This window comes from Eutrigla gurnardus, assembly GCF_963514095.1.
Source record: "Eutrigla gurnardus genome assembly, chromosome: 1".
In the NCBI taxonomy this organism is placed as follows: Eukaryota; Metazoa; Chordata; class Actinopteri; order Perciformes; family Triglidae; genus Eutrigla; species Eutrigla gurnardus.
Genome location: NC_139915.1, coordinates 3,948,642 through 3,964,577, shown reverse-complemented (window position 1 = coordinate 3,964,577; position 15,936 = coordinate 3,948,642). Strand labels below are relative to the sequence as shown.

General features: G+C 41.7%; 2 protein-coding genes across 6 annotated transcripts; one reads left to right on the top strand and one right to left on the bottom strand.

Moving 5' to 3' along the window:
- Window positions 1-2,617: 2,617 nt before the first annotated feature.
- Window positions 2,618-9,695, bottom strand: ppm1g (protein phosphatase, Mg2+/Mn2+ dependent, 1G). 4 transcript variants are annotated; one of them, XM_084022431.1, is made up of 14 exons: window positions 9,555-9,695; window positions 9,169-9,305; window positions 8,505-8,574; window positions 8,147-8,232; window positions 7,714-7,867; window positions 7,438-7,552; window positions 6,939-7,135; window positions 6,627-6,805; window positions 6,409-6,537; window positions 5,479-5,581; window positions 5,126-5,257; window positions 4,834-4,963; window positions 4,567-4,666; window positions 2,618-4,399 (listed from the first exon to the last, which is right to left on the bottom strand). In XM_084022431.1, exons 2-14 carry the CDS (start codon window positions 9,277-9,279, stop codon window positions 4,199-4,201), a joined length of 1,707 nt encoding a protein of 568 aa, XP_083878557.1. In that variant the 5' UTR covers window positions 9,280-9,305; window positions 9,555-9,695; the 3' UTR covers window positions 2,618-4,198. The 4 variants fall into 4 exon arrangements, with proteins under 4 accessions (XP_083878557.1, XP_083878558.1, XP_083878559.1 ...); XM_084022432.1 differs by having other exon boundaries at window positions 7,441-7,552; XM_084022433.1 differs by having other exon boundaries at window positions 7,738-7,867.
- Window positions 9,696-10,713: 1,018 nt separating this feature from the next.
- On the top strand, window positions 10,714-14,473 carry mis12 (MIS12 kinetochore complex component). 2 transcript variants are annotated; one of them, XR_014597207.1, is made up of 3 exons: window positions 10,714-11,126; window positions 11,921-13,496; window positions 13,564-14,472. XR_014597207.1 is itself a non-coding variant. In XM_084010288.1 (2 exons), exons 1-2 carry the CDS (start codon window positions 10,740-10,742, stop codon window positions 12,188-12,190), a joined length of 657 nt encoding a protein of 218 aa, XP_083866414.1. In that variant the 5' UTR covers window positions 10,714-10,739; the 3' UTR covers window positions 12,191-14,473. The 2 variants fall into 2 exon arrangements, 1 of the variants encoding a protein (XP_083866414.1); XM_084010288.1 differs by having other exon boundaries at window positions 11,921-14,473.
- The last annotated feature ends 1,463 nt before the right edge of the window (window positions 14,474-15,936 follow it).

Genomic DNA, 15,936 nt, shown 5'->3' with positions numbered 1-15,936 from the left:
ACAACTCCCAGACCGGACAACGCCATGGTAACGACCTGTCAATCACAAGGTAGCCACGCCCTAAAGCATGAGCCGCTTTATCGTCTTAAATGTTAATATAATTAATCAAATAAAGAGTGGAGACTGCTGCCTGTAGAAGTACACATATATCTTGTATATCATGTTAAGTTGAATAAAACAAACTGGACTGAATGACAGGAAATTTTAATTGTTAAAACAACTCACTTAACTTCATAAAATCATGCTTTAACTTAATCCTGTATTATATTACAACTTCTCCTATCAAATAAGCACTTATGTTATAAGTTATAACATAAGTAACAGGAATGGGCATTTAATGTGTGTGAAAACATATAGTTAACTGTGTGAGTGTGTTGGTGCGTTGCTGGCCTCCATGCATTGTGTTTGCAATGCAGTTTTAGGAGCGCGAGCAGGAGATCCAAAAAGATCTTGATGAATAATTGCAGTGTCTTAACTACAACCTGCTATTGTGGTCTAGCTTTCTATATAAGACCTGTTGGCACGACAGCACACACACACACACACACACACACACACACACACACACACACACACACACACACACACACACACACACACACACACACACACACACACACACACACTAGGTCTAGTTGGACTCCCGTGGCTCTCTTCCACAGCCATCAGTCAAGTTTAAGAGTCTGGAGACAGAAGCCACTCCCCCAACACACACAGCTGGACAAGGCCGCCATTGAGCCCGTCGTAGTAGCCGTTTAGAAACGTTTTTTATAGTTACTATACTCCGCCAGGAGCAGCTACCTACAGTGGCCCTTTGAGAAACAGCTCAACGTGTCTCCCAAGAAAACTTACAGAAATCCAGATATTATAGGTAACAGCTGTGGCTCATGTGTTCATTGACTGGGGAGGAAGGAGTCTTACATTTGGAGTAGAAGCCAGTACGCCGGAGCAATATATCGATATGGTATGAGACTAGATATCCTCTTAGGCTTTTATTTATCGTAATATATATTATATGTTATATTTATCGTAATATCCTAGAAGTGTTGTCCTTTCCTGGTTTTGAAAGCTGCATTTCAAAAGTATTTTCTAACTTACCAGACTGTTCAAGCTATTCTATTATTTAGCCACTTAGTATATCCATGTTACTGATGTTTATCCAAAATCTAAATTTGTAAATATTTTGTGAAAGCACCAATAGTCAACCCAACAATATTGCTGGGTTACACACCAACCCAGCCGTGTTCTGGTCTGTATTCCCGTCGACATGACAATGGTCACCCAGACTCACAAACACTCACTGAAACCGCTAATCTACAGCCTGGAACAAAAAACATCCTTCCTGCTAAAGACAGCGAGACAATGTGTGTATTCTGGTGTGTGTCCGATGACATTTTTAGATTCCAAGGACAGGGTGTGTTTCCTGTCTTGCTTTCTATTGTTCCTGCAGCAACAGTGATCCTCGGGGAGCAGAGCAACCACCGGCGCCGTGGAACAGTGGCCAATGGCAGGGCAGGACAGAGAGGCCCCGAGGCTGATGGGAACTAAAGTCTGTCCTCTGTCTCTTTCCTGTTTCTATGGAGACTTTTAAAGTCCAACGTGATCACTGCGTCTCGATGAGAAGGACTTTGATTGTGTGCCGTGGAGAGCAAACAGCCCCCGATTGATTGACGTGGGGTTACAGTTCAGTTTGTCCTTGTTGATTGATTCAAGCAACATGGTCGCCCCTCCCTCCTTTAGGAGGTGATAAAATTATCCAACCATCAGCACAACTGGTCCAAATGACTTTGCTGCCATCTGCAGGACTGCCTGTGCACAAGCGCTCCTAAAGCATGAAAGAGAGGCCTTCTGAGCGTGCAGCAGTGCGCCAACATGAGGCCGACAGTTGTGAACTATTGGAAGGTTTGTCATGAATGAACTGGTGAGCCCTTAACTTTTCACCTATAGCATCATCATCAGGTCAAAATGTTGATCCACAGAGAGGAAATGCAGGTGTTCAGGTGTATTTTCATGAGGTGAGGCTGTTTGATGCTGGAGGGAGGCGGGCCAAGTCTCCCCTATGCCATGCCTACGAGTACAGAAGAAATGCCTTGCTAAACCTTTTACCTCAGCGATGACGAACCAGTTCAAACCATTATGACATCCCACTTCACAGGAGCAACGGTCCTGAGCTGGTCTTGAATGACCCGTGTATCCGGTTCCACTCAGAAATATGGCACGCTATGGACGCTGCCGTTTCAGCTCGGCTATAAAAACCCTGCAAACCGATGGTAATGTTATCTGTAGTTGTTTACTCTGATTTGGAATTTCCAAAATGTATCCCTGCTTAATTTTTTTTTTTTTTTTTTTTTTTACAACTTTTACATAAACTAAGATTTTGTATCACAAAATCCAAATGTACTTTTGTGTTGAATTTGGATTTTTTTTGAATGTTGAATTATCCTTCATGTGTTGAATGTTGTTGATTGTGCAGTGTGTGTGATGCGTGTTTGTTGACTGCGTCTCTTTTTTAGCTACCGTCACGCCCCCCCCCCCCCCCTTTAAATTAACAATAAAATAATCACTTAAACGCTGATGCAGCACCGGCTGTTTGAAATAAAACAGGAGTACGGTTGTCTCATTTTTTAAAAAAATGTATTTGTATGTACTTACATACTGGTGTCAAAAGAGTATGCACCAAAAATGTCACATTGACTCACAATTACAAAGAAAAAGCTTTTTTCTCTCCTTTTTCTTCAATTACAAGTATTGAAAAAACTATGTACAGAAAAAAGGGCATGTTGACAAGATAGTACACTAGAAACCAACTGACAGTCACAATATGGTTTAAATGAGGCTCCTGCAAATGAAGACAAAATTATTCTTAACGGCTACAATGTCTTGGTGCTCTGAAGTTCAAATTATATTTCCACTCAAAAAATGAACCCCGTGCCTCCTCTCCACAATCCAGCGTCTTAAAAAAATGTCACAAAAAATATTCTTTTAAGTAACTTAATAACTGATCAATCGAAGAAAAAAAAAAACATTTGAGTGGAAATGCTTTTTACTTAAAACATGTTCTGGAGATGCTCTTAAAAGGTCTTACAATAGAGACAGACAGGGAGAGTCAACGGCTTGGAGGATGGTCCTGGACATGAGCAGTCCTTAAATCAACGCCGGCCTCGGCTCGGACACACAGCAGACATGAAAGGCAACAAGGCCTCTTGTCTCTGCCCCGCTGTTAGATCTTACAGATGAAAAATACACTAGCTCACAAAATCGTGGCATCTTCTCTTTGTCTGGAAATTATACCAATTTTGATCAAGACGCAAAAGCAGGAATGCAAAGAAGGCAAGGTGATGGTGATATTGTTGGTGACGGGGTTGTTTTGTGGGGGGGGGGGGTATAAAATGGCAATAGAGCAACTGGACGAGTACCCTAAATCTTTCAGTCCCTCCTGCTCCCTGAAACAGGGACATACAGTGCCACACTGGACTAACATGCTCACTCTCGCTGCATCTTGAATCTTCAATTTGGCCTTTATCGACTCATTCACTTCATCTACCTTTATACAATGCAAATCTATCTGTAGCCATTTCGGGTCCCTTCTCTCGGTTCAGTATATTTGAGGATGTGTGCTGCCTATAAAAAATAATTTGTGTTTTTTCATGGCACTTTGAGATACAATGAATGCCTTTCTTTTGGACACAACACACAGAGCATTGTGTTGTTTCATGTTGCAAAACTGCAATGAAAATGCACGTGTCACAGTGTAACATGTGAACGGTCACTACGAGAGCTATCCTCAAACTTCCACTAAAACATAACTGTGAAACGGCCATGTGGAGAATATCTTATTAACACAGGTTGATTCTGCATCTTCCATCTAATTACAAATACTTTGAAAATTATGTGCTACTCAGCATGCCTGTGAGCCCGACTCTTCTGAATTTAAGAAGTAAACGCGTGTCCAGCTTCTTTCCAGCAAGAGTGAATAAAAAGAAACTGGAGGGGTTGTTAAAGTGAGAATTGACCAAAAAAAAAAATAAACGATCCTGGCGATCGTAGTTACGGTGATCTTTAAGAATATGTATAGCAATTGTAATTTCTGTCTTAGAGTGAATTGATGTTTGTGAAATTAGGATTACATTTTGAACAGAATGTGTCTCTGGTGTATCTGGGGGTAGCTCCCCCCCTCTGGCACAGTTTCTCTTTGCCTTTAGTCGCTTTTTGCCTTTTTGCTGTCGTTCCCGTTCTCCTCTTTCTCGGCTGCTTCCGCCTCCTCCTGGTGCTTCCTCTTCTTCTTATCGTCAGGTTGAGCACGGGATGGGTGAGGCCGGAGGGTGATGATGATGCAGGTCATGTTGTCGCATCCTGTCCCGTCTCCAGATGTGTCAGGTGCCAAACAGTGGTCCAACAGCTTAAAGATAAAACAACATATGTATTCATGACAAGCGTGTGGGACCATAGTCGATGTTTGGAGTCAACTAAGACAACAAGATGATTTACCGTAATGACTATAAACAGTTAGAAATCAAACCTTATCGACTGATAAATACTTTGTTTAATAGTATTAAGTCCTCTCACCTCTTCCACAATGGATGAGAGGAGTCTGACTTCGCCGCTCTGGTCTGGTTTGATCCTCTCACTGATGAAGTCTACCACCTCCTGACTGCTCAACACATTCCTGCACACAACACATATGGGAGCATGGCTCATCAACAAGCAAGAGACAAATTAAAAAAGGATAAAACACCCTCACAAAAACTTTCATATTCAAATCTACAGTTAATAATGGATCCTAATGAACAATTCATTTCTGGGGATAAACTGACAATTACCACCCAAACTCACCAGATGCCATCACAGGCAATGACCATGAAGTCGTGGTCCCCGTTAAGGGTCAGAACTTTGACGTCTGGCTTCGCGGAGATCATCTGCTCCTCTGCGGGCAGAACCTTGTTCCTCTTGTAGAAGTGGTCACCTGAGAACAGAGTCCCAAGTCAGAAACCCATTCTGCATTTCAGGAAGTGACCAACTTAGTGAACAAAATGGATGGACTAAGACTTGACATTGGGTTTACTTTGTTGCAATAAACCGGAGAGCTAACAGGTCGAGTCTAAACATCACACACACTCGGACATACCAATAGCTCTGGAGAGATTCAGCCCTCCGTTGACGCGTCCATCCATGGTCACCTTTCCTCCAGCGTTTTTGATGCGGGCGAGTTCCACCTCGTCCTCCGGCTTGTGGTCATACGACATGTCGACAGCTTTGCCTACAGCAACACGGGAGCGGAGGCCTTACATCTAACCTCAATTTTTTTTTCATCATTTTTATGGCAATAAGTAATATTATAACCAGCATGTTTAATATAGTCAGTAAATGAGCCTTGTGTACCAGCTACAGTAAGAACATACTCTATACATTTTGATTTTACAAAATGTGAACAACAGCAGTTCTTTTACGGTAAACAAGCACTAAATGCTTTGCACCTACCACGCTCAGACACCACGCAGCGAGAGTCTCCAGCATTGGCCACAATCAGCTGTTTTCCTCGGATCAGAGCCACGACAGCTGTGGTGCCGCTGTCTGAGCCAGGCTGTGAAGACATGAGCATGGGAGATGTGACACCTGCATGTTGTATCACACCAACACAAACAAAATGAGCTTCTTAAAAAGCTTCTAGACATTTTTCTACAGAGAAAAGTATTTCAGGCAGCCACCAAAGCTTCTTCCGTTTACAGAAAGTCATCACAAATCACTAAACTTGGCTTGTGCTGCAATGGGGTTGTTGGACACATCGCAACCTTTTCATCTGCTTCATGGTTGGAACTTACAGATGAGCTCTTTAAAACAGCTCATAACAAACTACTGCTAACGCGGCCAGCTCTCAAAAAGTGACGAGCACGAATCTGGTTACACTTCATCTTTGGATCACGGAGAAAGGGTTGCACACAATCGTTTCAATATGAATAATTCCACCAATGAACCCAGGCTTTGTCGCATTATAAGATCAACAACAAGTCATGAGTGGAAAGATGTCCTCACCCTTTGGTGATGAATATTCACTTCTTGTATCAGGAATGTATTCAGAGAGCCGAGACCATAACAACAAATCAAGTTTTGATAATATAGAATGCAATTTATCAGTACATTAACTCCAGGCCACTCTTGATGAGTACATTAGTCCGTCTATTGCTGCCCATGAATATTTTATCCATATTTAATTCAAAACCAACATCTGTGATCATCAGTCTGATGCACCAGAGAAGATGTCGTCTACCCAAAATCTAAATATCACACTGAAATGGTTAAAAACATACAAACATTTATTTTTTCAGCTCCAACCACAAGACATTTTCACTGCAATCCATCCTTCAACAGTGCATCAATCAACCGTACAATCGAGCAACTTTTTGTACACACCTCCTCCTTGCCGTCCATTCCAGGTAGGCACATTTCCTCCTCTTCCTCATCTTCAGAGTCTTCCTCTCCCTCCTCTGTATCCTCCTCTTCTTCCATCTCACTGCTGTCCCCCTCCTCTTCACTTCCATCCTAATGGGGGAAAAAAACAGTACATGTCATCAGAGGGAGTGACCTTTCACAGCCAAATCGGAAGGTTTATTCTGGTATCCTATGCATACCTCTTCATCGCTGCCCTCCTCCTCTTCTCCCTCAGATTCCTCACTGTCGTCAAAAAACCTGGACTTGGAATCTCCTGCGTCCTTGGGAGACAAAGAGGAGCAGGAGGGACCGGCATCTCCCTCTGCCTTACCAGCCTTTTCTTCTCCATTGGAGCTTCCTGACTCTCCACAGTCACCTGCTGTAGAGGATCAAGGAGGGCAATACTAATTCAAATATTTGAATTTGTTTGAAACATAAAACATTAACTAGAGATGTTTTTCCATCTCTTTGAAGACAAAAATGTACTTTAAGAGTGAATGCCAAGTCCTTACCTGCACCACTACCTTCTCCTGCACCTGTTCTCCGACAGGCTCGCAGCTTAGATCCGCATGCCGCTCCTTCGCTTTTCTTCACCTTCCCGTTGCTCTCCTCCACCTCTCCATTTACCCCCTCCGTCTGTCCCTTCCCAGCTTCCTCTTTGTCTGCCGAGCCCTCTGCTTGTGACATGGCTGCCTTCTTAGCAGCCGCGCTAAGAACAAAACACAGAGGAGCCAACAATATGAGTCTTAAACTTTTAACTTAACCAAAGAAGCCTGCACTTGCTGAGGTACAAAAGCCAGGAAAGAGGTTTCTGGTGGACTGAATTTGGATTCTGTCCCCAAAAGAAGACTTCAGTTATTGTACTTTCCCCCTTCATATACATCAAATACATACAAATGTGTCTTAAGTGAGAAATATCAAACAAGCAACAACGCTGCCATGTAACGCTACATCACTTTCTTAATGCGATACATGATTTGCAAAAGAATGACAGTAAAAAGTGTGTTGGACTACCTGCTGGCAGCTGCATGCTTGACAGCATTGAGGTTCTGGCCATAGCGCACCAGCAGTTCCTCTATGGTCATTGTAGCTTCCTCGTGGAGTAAAGCTGCCTCTTCTGTGTCCACTGAAAGAATGGCATGAACATGGAAACATTGTGATTATAACTAGGACTTATTTGACATCACTTTTTAAACTACTAAATGTGAACACATTTCAGGATGTCTTATATTTGTCCGCCGTTACTGTTCAACACGAGTAAGCTTTCTTGTGATCATTACAACTCACATGCATTGTTAGGGTTGTACTCACAATCGTCCTCCTGTGCCACCTTTTGAGCGGGTGGCTCCTCGGTGGGACGTCCAGCAATCTGAACCAGCTCCTTAATGACATCCTCTGTGGTCATTCTGCTGTCGATGGCCAAGAAGGCATCCTCCAGAGCCTGAAAACATTGTGAAAAAAAAGGTGCGTCATTAAAGTTCAAGCAACACGTGTAATACAGGGTATTGGTGAGATTAATGTTGCTTCAGAGGAGCATTTCAAATGCATCGGTACCGTGGAATAGAGGAAAACTGGGGACCACACTCTCATAACGCATTGCCTCTGATCCCACCTAATTTGAACTATGCCACAGTGGAGAAGCAGGCCTCTGGTGGGGAAGACGTCTGCTCTCTCAAATCTGCCTAAGACAGGTCATATCGTGGCTTTAACAGCGTCTCACCTTTTGCAGTTTGCCATCTTTGTAAGTTTTCTGCTCCTTGATGATGCGGGGAAGGTACTTGGAACAGTACAGAGCCACCTCTTCACCTGTATGGGAACAGCAGGTTGGTGTCAAAAATGGAGACACCATTTGCATCTGCTCTTTGCAATGACAATAGTAGGTTGTTTGGGGATAAACTGATGTTTTAGAAGCGGATGTGTGCAGTATGTGTTGCACATTGTCAACATTAGGATTATATATTTTTGGCTAAATCCCCAAATACTGTTACATTGAGGTTAAAATGCTGTAACCGCCCCAATGTATGCTGCAAAATAATATTAACAGAAGGCAGTATTTTTTTACAGTATGTATGCGTTACCTCCATGTCCATCATACACAGAAAACATGGCCGTCTCCTCGTCAAACTCCGGGATACAGTTGTGAGCATCCTGTGGCACAACAAACAGGACAATACAGAAATACACATTACAATACAGAGTAAACAAAATTCTATAAATCATGGCAGTAAAAATGACTCTTCTCATCAAAAAAATGTACATTTGTGGTAGAGCTGTAAAATCATCTCATTGGTGAACTTAAACAACCAACAAAATCGTGTTTGTTCTCTCGCTGCTGATGAGCTGAGCTGGTTAATGGCTGCTAGTTAGTTGACTGGCCTTTGTTAAGCAACAGCCCGAGTGTTTTCCGCCACATTAAGTACTTGCTTTCGAGAGCAAACGAGCCAAAAAGCAGCCATCAGACAGACTTGTGTTGTGGGAGAGTGATTGCAATATAACTCAGCGTACCAAAGGATGAATTATGGATTTTAATCCATCAATGGAGCCGAAGCTCCGGGAAAGCTAGTTCAGAAGTGGGACGAACTTTTACTCTGCAACGAGACGAAGCAGCTCCGTGCAAACACACAATATACAGAGGAAACCCTCACATTCCTCAATTCCGCCATTTACAACTCAAACGAGCTCCTCGCTTGAACGAAGCGACAACATGGTTGTCTGATCCGCGCATTTCATTCTCCGCCTCACCTCCATGGAGACGCGCCAGCCCTGCATGGCAGAGAAGCCGTAGCTCATGTTGCCGTTGCCGCCATCGGAAGAGGTCTTGCTCGTGTTAGGTTGCGACAGATAAGCCCCCATAGTGGTTGTTTTCTATGGCTTTCCACCTGTAAATGAGACGAACAGAGGACACGTCACGTGTTAGCTCCACAGAAAGAGAGACACATTACATTTATCACACTTCGGCTAGCTTCGGCAGCTAGCTAACGTTAGCAACACCACAACAAAAAGTAGACGCATCAGCTAGCTAACATCACCACGCTAACCCAGCTAAACTTCCAGCCTCGACCGCCGCTCCCCCCGTGCAAGCGGCCGCGCGGTTCGGGGGGCCCACACGGCGCCGGTGGTCGGCTTACCTATTCTGACAGGACGGGATGAGCTTACACACGGGTCCCCGAGGAAGAGATGCACATAGAAAAGGCTGCACGCGCGAAGAAAAGGGCGCTATCAAATCAACACAGACGGACCTCAAAAAAGAAGCAGGCGCTGTAGCGGAAGTGACGTGTGCGCATGTCCTTTCCTTCTAGCGAGGGGGCGTGGCCGGTACACGTCATGATGTGACTTTTATATTTTTATATATATATATGAAACAATTAGCCACCTTTTTTTTAATGTAATTTTTCCCAGATTTTTTGGAAGAAAATTGAAGCTTACATCACAGCACATTCCAACAAACCAGTTACCCTGAATGCCAAAGATATACTGTTATATTATAATAATAATGACAGGAATCTGCAACATTTAATTAATCTGATTATTTTAATCGCTAAATTCTCTAAATTTTCCAAAGGTCGACCTTTCTTTCCTGCTTTTGAAATCGACTTCAAGAACTATTTTGAATGTATCAAAAGAATTGATAATAAAAAATGTATACACACTGTTAATATAATTGAAGAAATATTCGGAGAAATGTAATATTTCCTGCCTTTTTCTTTCCTATTTTTCTTTGAATCTCATTTAATTTATATTTTGTTTTGTTTATGTTAACTATGTCTTGATGCCATACTATTTGTATTTGTATTATATACGGTCATCGTTCTGACTGTGGTTGGAATCTATAAATAAAGTTTCTATTGAAAAAAAAAAAAAGTGATCTGAATATATATATATATATAAATAACACCATAAAAACACAAGCAAATCAATCAACCAAACCCAATGAACTGGTAGCCTCTATGTCAGTTTGAAACAGCATTAAAGAGCTGAGTTTCCTTCGAACTCAAACCATGGGCTGCCTCCTATAAACATGCCCGTCCTGCAAATATACGCCATATCCTGCTAACCACGCTTTAGAATAACTAATTTATTAAATTGAGAAAGTATGATAGTTTATTGTGGCAGCAATACGCTTCTGCATTAACATTATAGTTGACTATATTATTATTAGCAGCTGGTATTTGGAGTCACGCGATGGTACTCCTGTAGTACGCGGTACCACTCCGCACCAGTTGGTGGCGGTATAGCGCCACCTCGTTGTTTTCCAACCGCCGCCATCACAAGAAGAAGAGTTCGACATGGCGCGGGAAACCCGGGAAGAGTCTATGGAGATGGATGCCCTCAGAGAAGGCGAAGACGAGCTCCCTCCGTCGACTTTAAAACTGTACGAGACACAGTTTTTCGGCTTCACCCCGCAGACGTGCATGTTGCGGGTCTACAGCGCCTTCCAGGACTGCCTGTACGACATTTTACCCGTGGTGGAGAAGGTGTGTGTGAGGCAGCTCGGCAAGGGCCAGCCGGCCGAGGCCGAGGAGCTGCTGCGGGCCCGGGCCGCGGAGTGCAGCCGGAAGCTGCAGCAGTTTCTCGAGCAGAGGTTCAAGCAGCTGTCGGAGCGGATCGAAGCGCTGCTGGCCGACCGCTGCTTTTCCGTGCCGCCAAACGTCCTCCTGCCCGAGGACCAATCGCACAAGAACTACCCCCAACACATACAGGTGGAGTATCATCATCATCATTATCACTCTTGATTATGTTGAAGTCGTTGCATTGGCTTATCACGTTACTTACAAACAATGCATATTATATGCAGCTCGTTTTTGAAAACCATTATCTCTTCCAAACTATAGAAAGGCTCTGTAGATTACGTTTTCATCATCATGGGGAATCCTGTTGACAGTTTATGGCCGTTTGATCACTATCTCAATTGCTGCCATGAAACCAAAACATTCATCATGATGGACAACAAATACTTTTTTACGACATTTTTATGAAAAGTTATTGTATGTTCACTCTCAAACCTAGAGGTCTGAATCACGAGTATGAGAACAAACATTTTCAACAACATAAAATATATATATATATATATATATATATATATATATATATATATATATGACCATAGGTGATTATATATCTGATATTGTCTGATTTGTGATGATGAATATGATGTTTTAGCATGCTGATGTCTTGGATTAACCATGTCTGCCTTGGAGCTTGTTTGCTGATTGATCTGCATTATGTATAAAAAATATTTTGCTCTGAAGAAAAGCCAAGTGGGATCGAAACATTGGCAATGAATGAATTGTGGCGTGGAGTGGGCAGGTGTTACCTTTTTCTCTAATGATGCTGTACTGATAGTCTACCACCTGATGTGTGTGTGTGTATAATAAATTACATAATCTTTACAACATTTTATGTATTTGTGTGTGTTGCTTCAGCCTTGAGTGTTTGATCAGTATTGATTATATGTTTAATTACACTCCTCGTAATGTCTGTGGTCCTCCTCCAGGAGGTGCTGAGGCTGGAGTCGTCCCTTACTGACCTCCAGGGAGCCTACGAAGCAGAAGTCTGTGCCAGACAGGCTCTGGCAGCCGAGCTGGAGGAGCAGGCGGAGGTGCAGAAACAGCTGGATGGGATCTTGACGTGGGTCAGAGACCTGCAGGCGGCCTGGGTAAAGGAAGGTAACGGCAGCTTCCATGAAAGTTTCCGGCTGGTGATGGAGTCCGTAAAGAACTTGCAGGAGGCCGTCGGGGAGGTCTGTAACAAGGCGCCTCGTTGAACTGACCTCAAATTTGTTAAATGTTTTAAACACGGAACAAATCACCAATTAATTCATGGTATAAACTATGTAAATATTCTCAAACGGCGTGCTTTACTGTTCTCAAAAGTCTGTTGAGACCTTTGACTAATGTACATTTTTTGATGTTTGTGTTCTTTCTCGGTGAAAAGAACACATGTGGTGATGAAACATGTGCTTTATGAACATCTATCATACTTTTATTATTAACCTAAGTAAGTTAGTTATATAAGTTAACATTACTCTAGTTTACCTTTTCGCTATGTAATGTTACTAATAAAGCAAATGCATTTATATGTCAGTTCAACTGATATATTCTGAATACTCAAGTGGTTTCTCATCTAGTGCATACCCTCATCTTCACAGTCTCAAAAACTCAACTTCCTCTATTTATTTTCTTAACTTGATGTGTAATTCGGGGTGGTAGTGGGTTTTTCCCCACTGTCGCTGCCATTGGATTGTTTAGGCGCTAATGATATTGTGTCCATATGCAGTGATTCCCAGCAGAGGGCGCTCTCTGCACGTTAACGCCCTCTGGCCCAGTCTTAAACCGCCAGTAAACTGGTAAGGGCCTCCAAGAATCAAGGTGTTACAATGATAATGAGTACATTTACAATCCTGTAAACGTATTGGTCTTTTAATCATTTCTAAAACTGTTTTGTTTAGCCTTTCCTTGAAGGTTTGATTTGGGGAAAAAAAGTCTAATACTGAATAAAATGTATAAATCTAAATGAGCTACTATACTGCACACCCTGGACCATACATGGAGCAAAAGCAATTTGGGGTTTGATGTGAAATCAAGAATAAAACTCTAGAAACAGAAATGATCAGCAAATAATACTTTAGATATGCTTCAGGTAATAATTATTGCTGAAATTTGGAGTACACATTTGCAAATAATGTAGCTATTTGTCATTCATCTTCCTTTTCTGGAGTAATTTCTACTAATTTCTACTTAACCCAAATTTAACAATCGTCACTTCTGGAGCAAGAATCAACAGAAACGTTAGAATGTCAATATATCAATATAACATACAGTGGAAGTTCAGTGTGCGAATCAAATCAATGATGGCTGAATTCCATTTAGCTGCTTCAGGATCGGGGCCGTTTTTTTTTTTTGCATTCTAGCTCACTGACTTACCGGACACCTGAATAGAGAATAACTATCGCTAGTGTTTTTAAATTCACCTGTTTGTCCTGGAGTCCGAATGCTGTGGAACGGGCCTGATGGCAATGTGTTGGTTTAAATGGCTTTATAACATCGTTTTTCAATACTTCCATCTGGACAGTAAGTTAAAATAGTAGTTCTAATTATAGTTTTTGTTCAACTATTATTTTCTGCAAAGTATGCTGAGTTATGTACATGAAATACACCATATAAAGACTGGCCTTTTGTGTCACAAATCATTAATGTTACAAAGTAGGTTTAATTTATTTCACTAACGATGAAAACGGTTGTGGTTTTTCACAGACGGATGAGACCACTGGGGGCGCTAGAGTTTATCCATTTGTCTTGTGCAGAGTGATGCGTCTCACCAGCAGATTCAAAATTCGTATTTAATATCTGCTTAATTTATCTCCAGACTTGTCGATGATTTGTGAGAAACATTTATTACATATTGTTGCTGTCATCTGGGGTTTGGTCAAACTTAATTAAAGGTGATTTATTTATGTTTCTTGATTTTTGGACTTAAAAAAAAATGTCTACTATATTTAATGTATGCAGACAAATTCCTTGTAGGTGAAGCCTACTTAGCAATAAACCATGGTTTGATTCTGAAATTAAGAACTGCAAGCCTGATATCCATTGTCCCTGTGATCATGGAATAATCATATCCACAACTTGAAGTCTTTAATTACAGTTTTTCTCAGTCGCTTTGGTGCTTTTCTCAGATCAGAATGAAAACTATTAGTTCGACCTCCACATCATTTAGTCATTTGTGGACATCATAGTCGCAATGTCTCCTTCCTCTGAACAAATTGCAAATGCTTTTGGACATGTATTAGTTGCTTTCATACAATTATCTGCTGTTTTATAACATTATCATTTGCTTATGTCATGTCAGTCAAAATTAACTATACTTATGGATGCTGAATAGTCGTTCCCAATAAAACTAATAGTCTTCATTTCATTGCTTGAGTCATTACATACAAAATTGTTGATCAAATTTTTATACCTTTCTTTATCATTTTTTCTTGGAAATGTGTCCTAAATTGAACAATTGCTCTCTGGTGAACTTCTGTTTTCACTCACGAGGAGGTGTGTGACGTATTAGTTGTAATCAATGACAAGCCACTGGTTCACAGTCACTCAGGGATGAATCCCACGAACCCTCACTTGGCAAGCATAATGAACCGAGCAGGACATAGTGTGGACCATTTCTACAAAACAGAGGAAGAGGGAGAAGAGGCCAAATACAGGCAGATTCCTACTGAAATAAGGGCTACAGTTGTGGACCATGTTGTCAATCATGGCCTCACGATGGCTGAGGCTCAGGGTATAAAATTAGATTTTTGACCCACCTGCCAATGGCAGGTAGGGTCTGAAATTTTACCGGCCAAAATGTATTTTTACCGGCCACTGAACTGTTCACAATCACGACCTTAACTATAACAGTACAGTAGTAGTATAACAGAACCGCCACTTTTCATTAAATTTTCTTTTAGGCTGTGTTCCTCCACAGCTCTCCTCCTGAGGTCTCTTTTCGGGTGGTTTTACACCCGCAATGTGTCGCCACATCTTTAATTTCTTCTGTTTAAACCTCTTCGTATTCGATTCGTAGTCGTCGTCTTCTTCTTCGTCTCCTTTCTTCTTCTTCTCTTTTGATACATTTTTAAATGTTGAATGACGGTGGACAGCGAGGGACAAATTTGAAATTCTAAACGCAATCAGTAGATCTGCAGCCTGTAGAATTGTGTCTGTCACTGTTTGTAATTTATGTTTAAAGTTACATAGCAAAGTCGGCATATTTCAGCAGCCTGCCAATGGCGTGTGACCTATTTATTTTACTCGCCAAAACATATTTTTACCCGCATTTGGCGAGTGGCGGGTGCCAATTTTAAACCCTGAGGCTGGTCGGAGGGTGCAACCAAATGTTGGAAGAACCACTGTGAACTGAAGCTCTACCAAAAGGGTGTTTCTTATGTTTGTTCTAAATAAGTGACTGAAGTGTATTTTTCTTTTACCCAATGCTGTAGAATTGCAAAGAGCATATACAGTAAAAATGTGAAACGTACGTATTCAGTGTCTTGTACTCACTTACTCCCATAACTACAGCAATGTGTAACTTTACTGTAAGTTACTGTATGAATACTTGCTTTTGAGGAATGGACTCTCCATTTTGAGCAAGTGACGTGCTTTTGCAGGTCATCCACTAGGTTTTGCAGTTTGCACTAATTGTCTTGAGAACTGCTGTGCAAATGTTAATAGTGATGTGAGAAAAGCACCAAAGCGACTGAGAAAAACTGTAACTGGTGAATGAATTTCACAGTAATTGTTATTGCTGATGTCAAATGTACTTCCCCAAACAACAACAACAACACTGTCGGTACATAACCAACAACAAGACGGCCGTGTAAACACTCAACATTTGTTGAACATTCCTGCAGCGTGTTTGCACCACCTGCCTGTTGTGATTGGCTTGAGAAATGATCCAGATGGAAGTGTGAGAACAGCTCATTGTTTTTTTGTTTGTGGGCGCCAGAAGAAGAGTGCATTTTGCTTGGAG

Excerpts from the sequence above, each read along its gene's own strand:
- ppm1g (XM_084022431.1), bottom strand. The coding sequence starts at position 9,279 with ATGGGGGCTTATCTGTCGCAACCTAACACGAGCAAGACCTCTTCCGAT. Across the intron at positions 7,553-7,713 it reads GTACAACCCTAACAATGCAT|TGGACACAGAAGAGGCAGCT; the intron begins GTGAGTTGTAAT and ends CCATTCTTTCAG. Across the intron at positions 4,400-4,566 it reads TCTCATCCATTGTGGAAGAG|CTGTTGGACCACTGTTTGGC; the intron begins GTGAGAGGACTT and ends TTTATCTTTAAG.
- mis12 (XM_084010288.1), top strand. The coding sequence starts at position 10,740 with ATGGAGATGGATGCCCTCAGAGAAGGCGAAGACGAGCTCCCTCCGTCG. Across the intron at positions 11,127-11,920 it reads ACTACCCCCAACACATACAG|GAGGTGCTGAGGCTGGAGTC; the intron begins GTGGAGTATCAT and ends GTCCTCCTCCAG.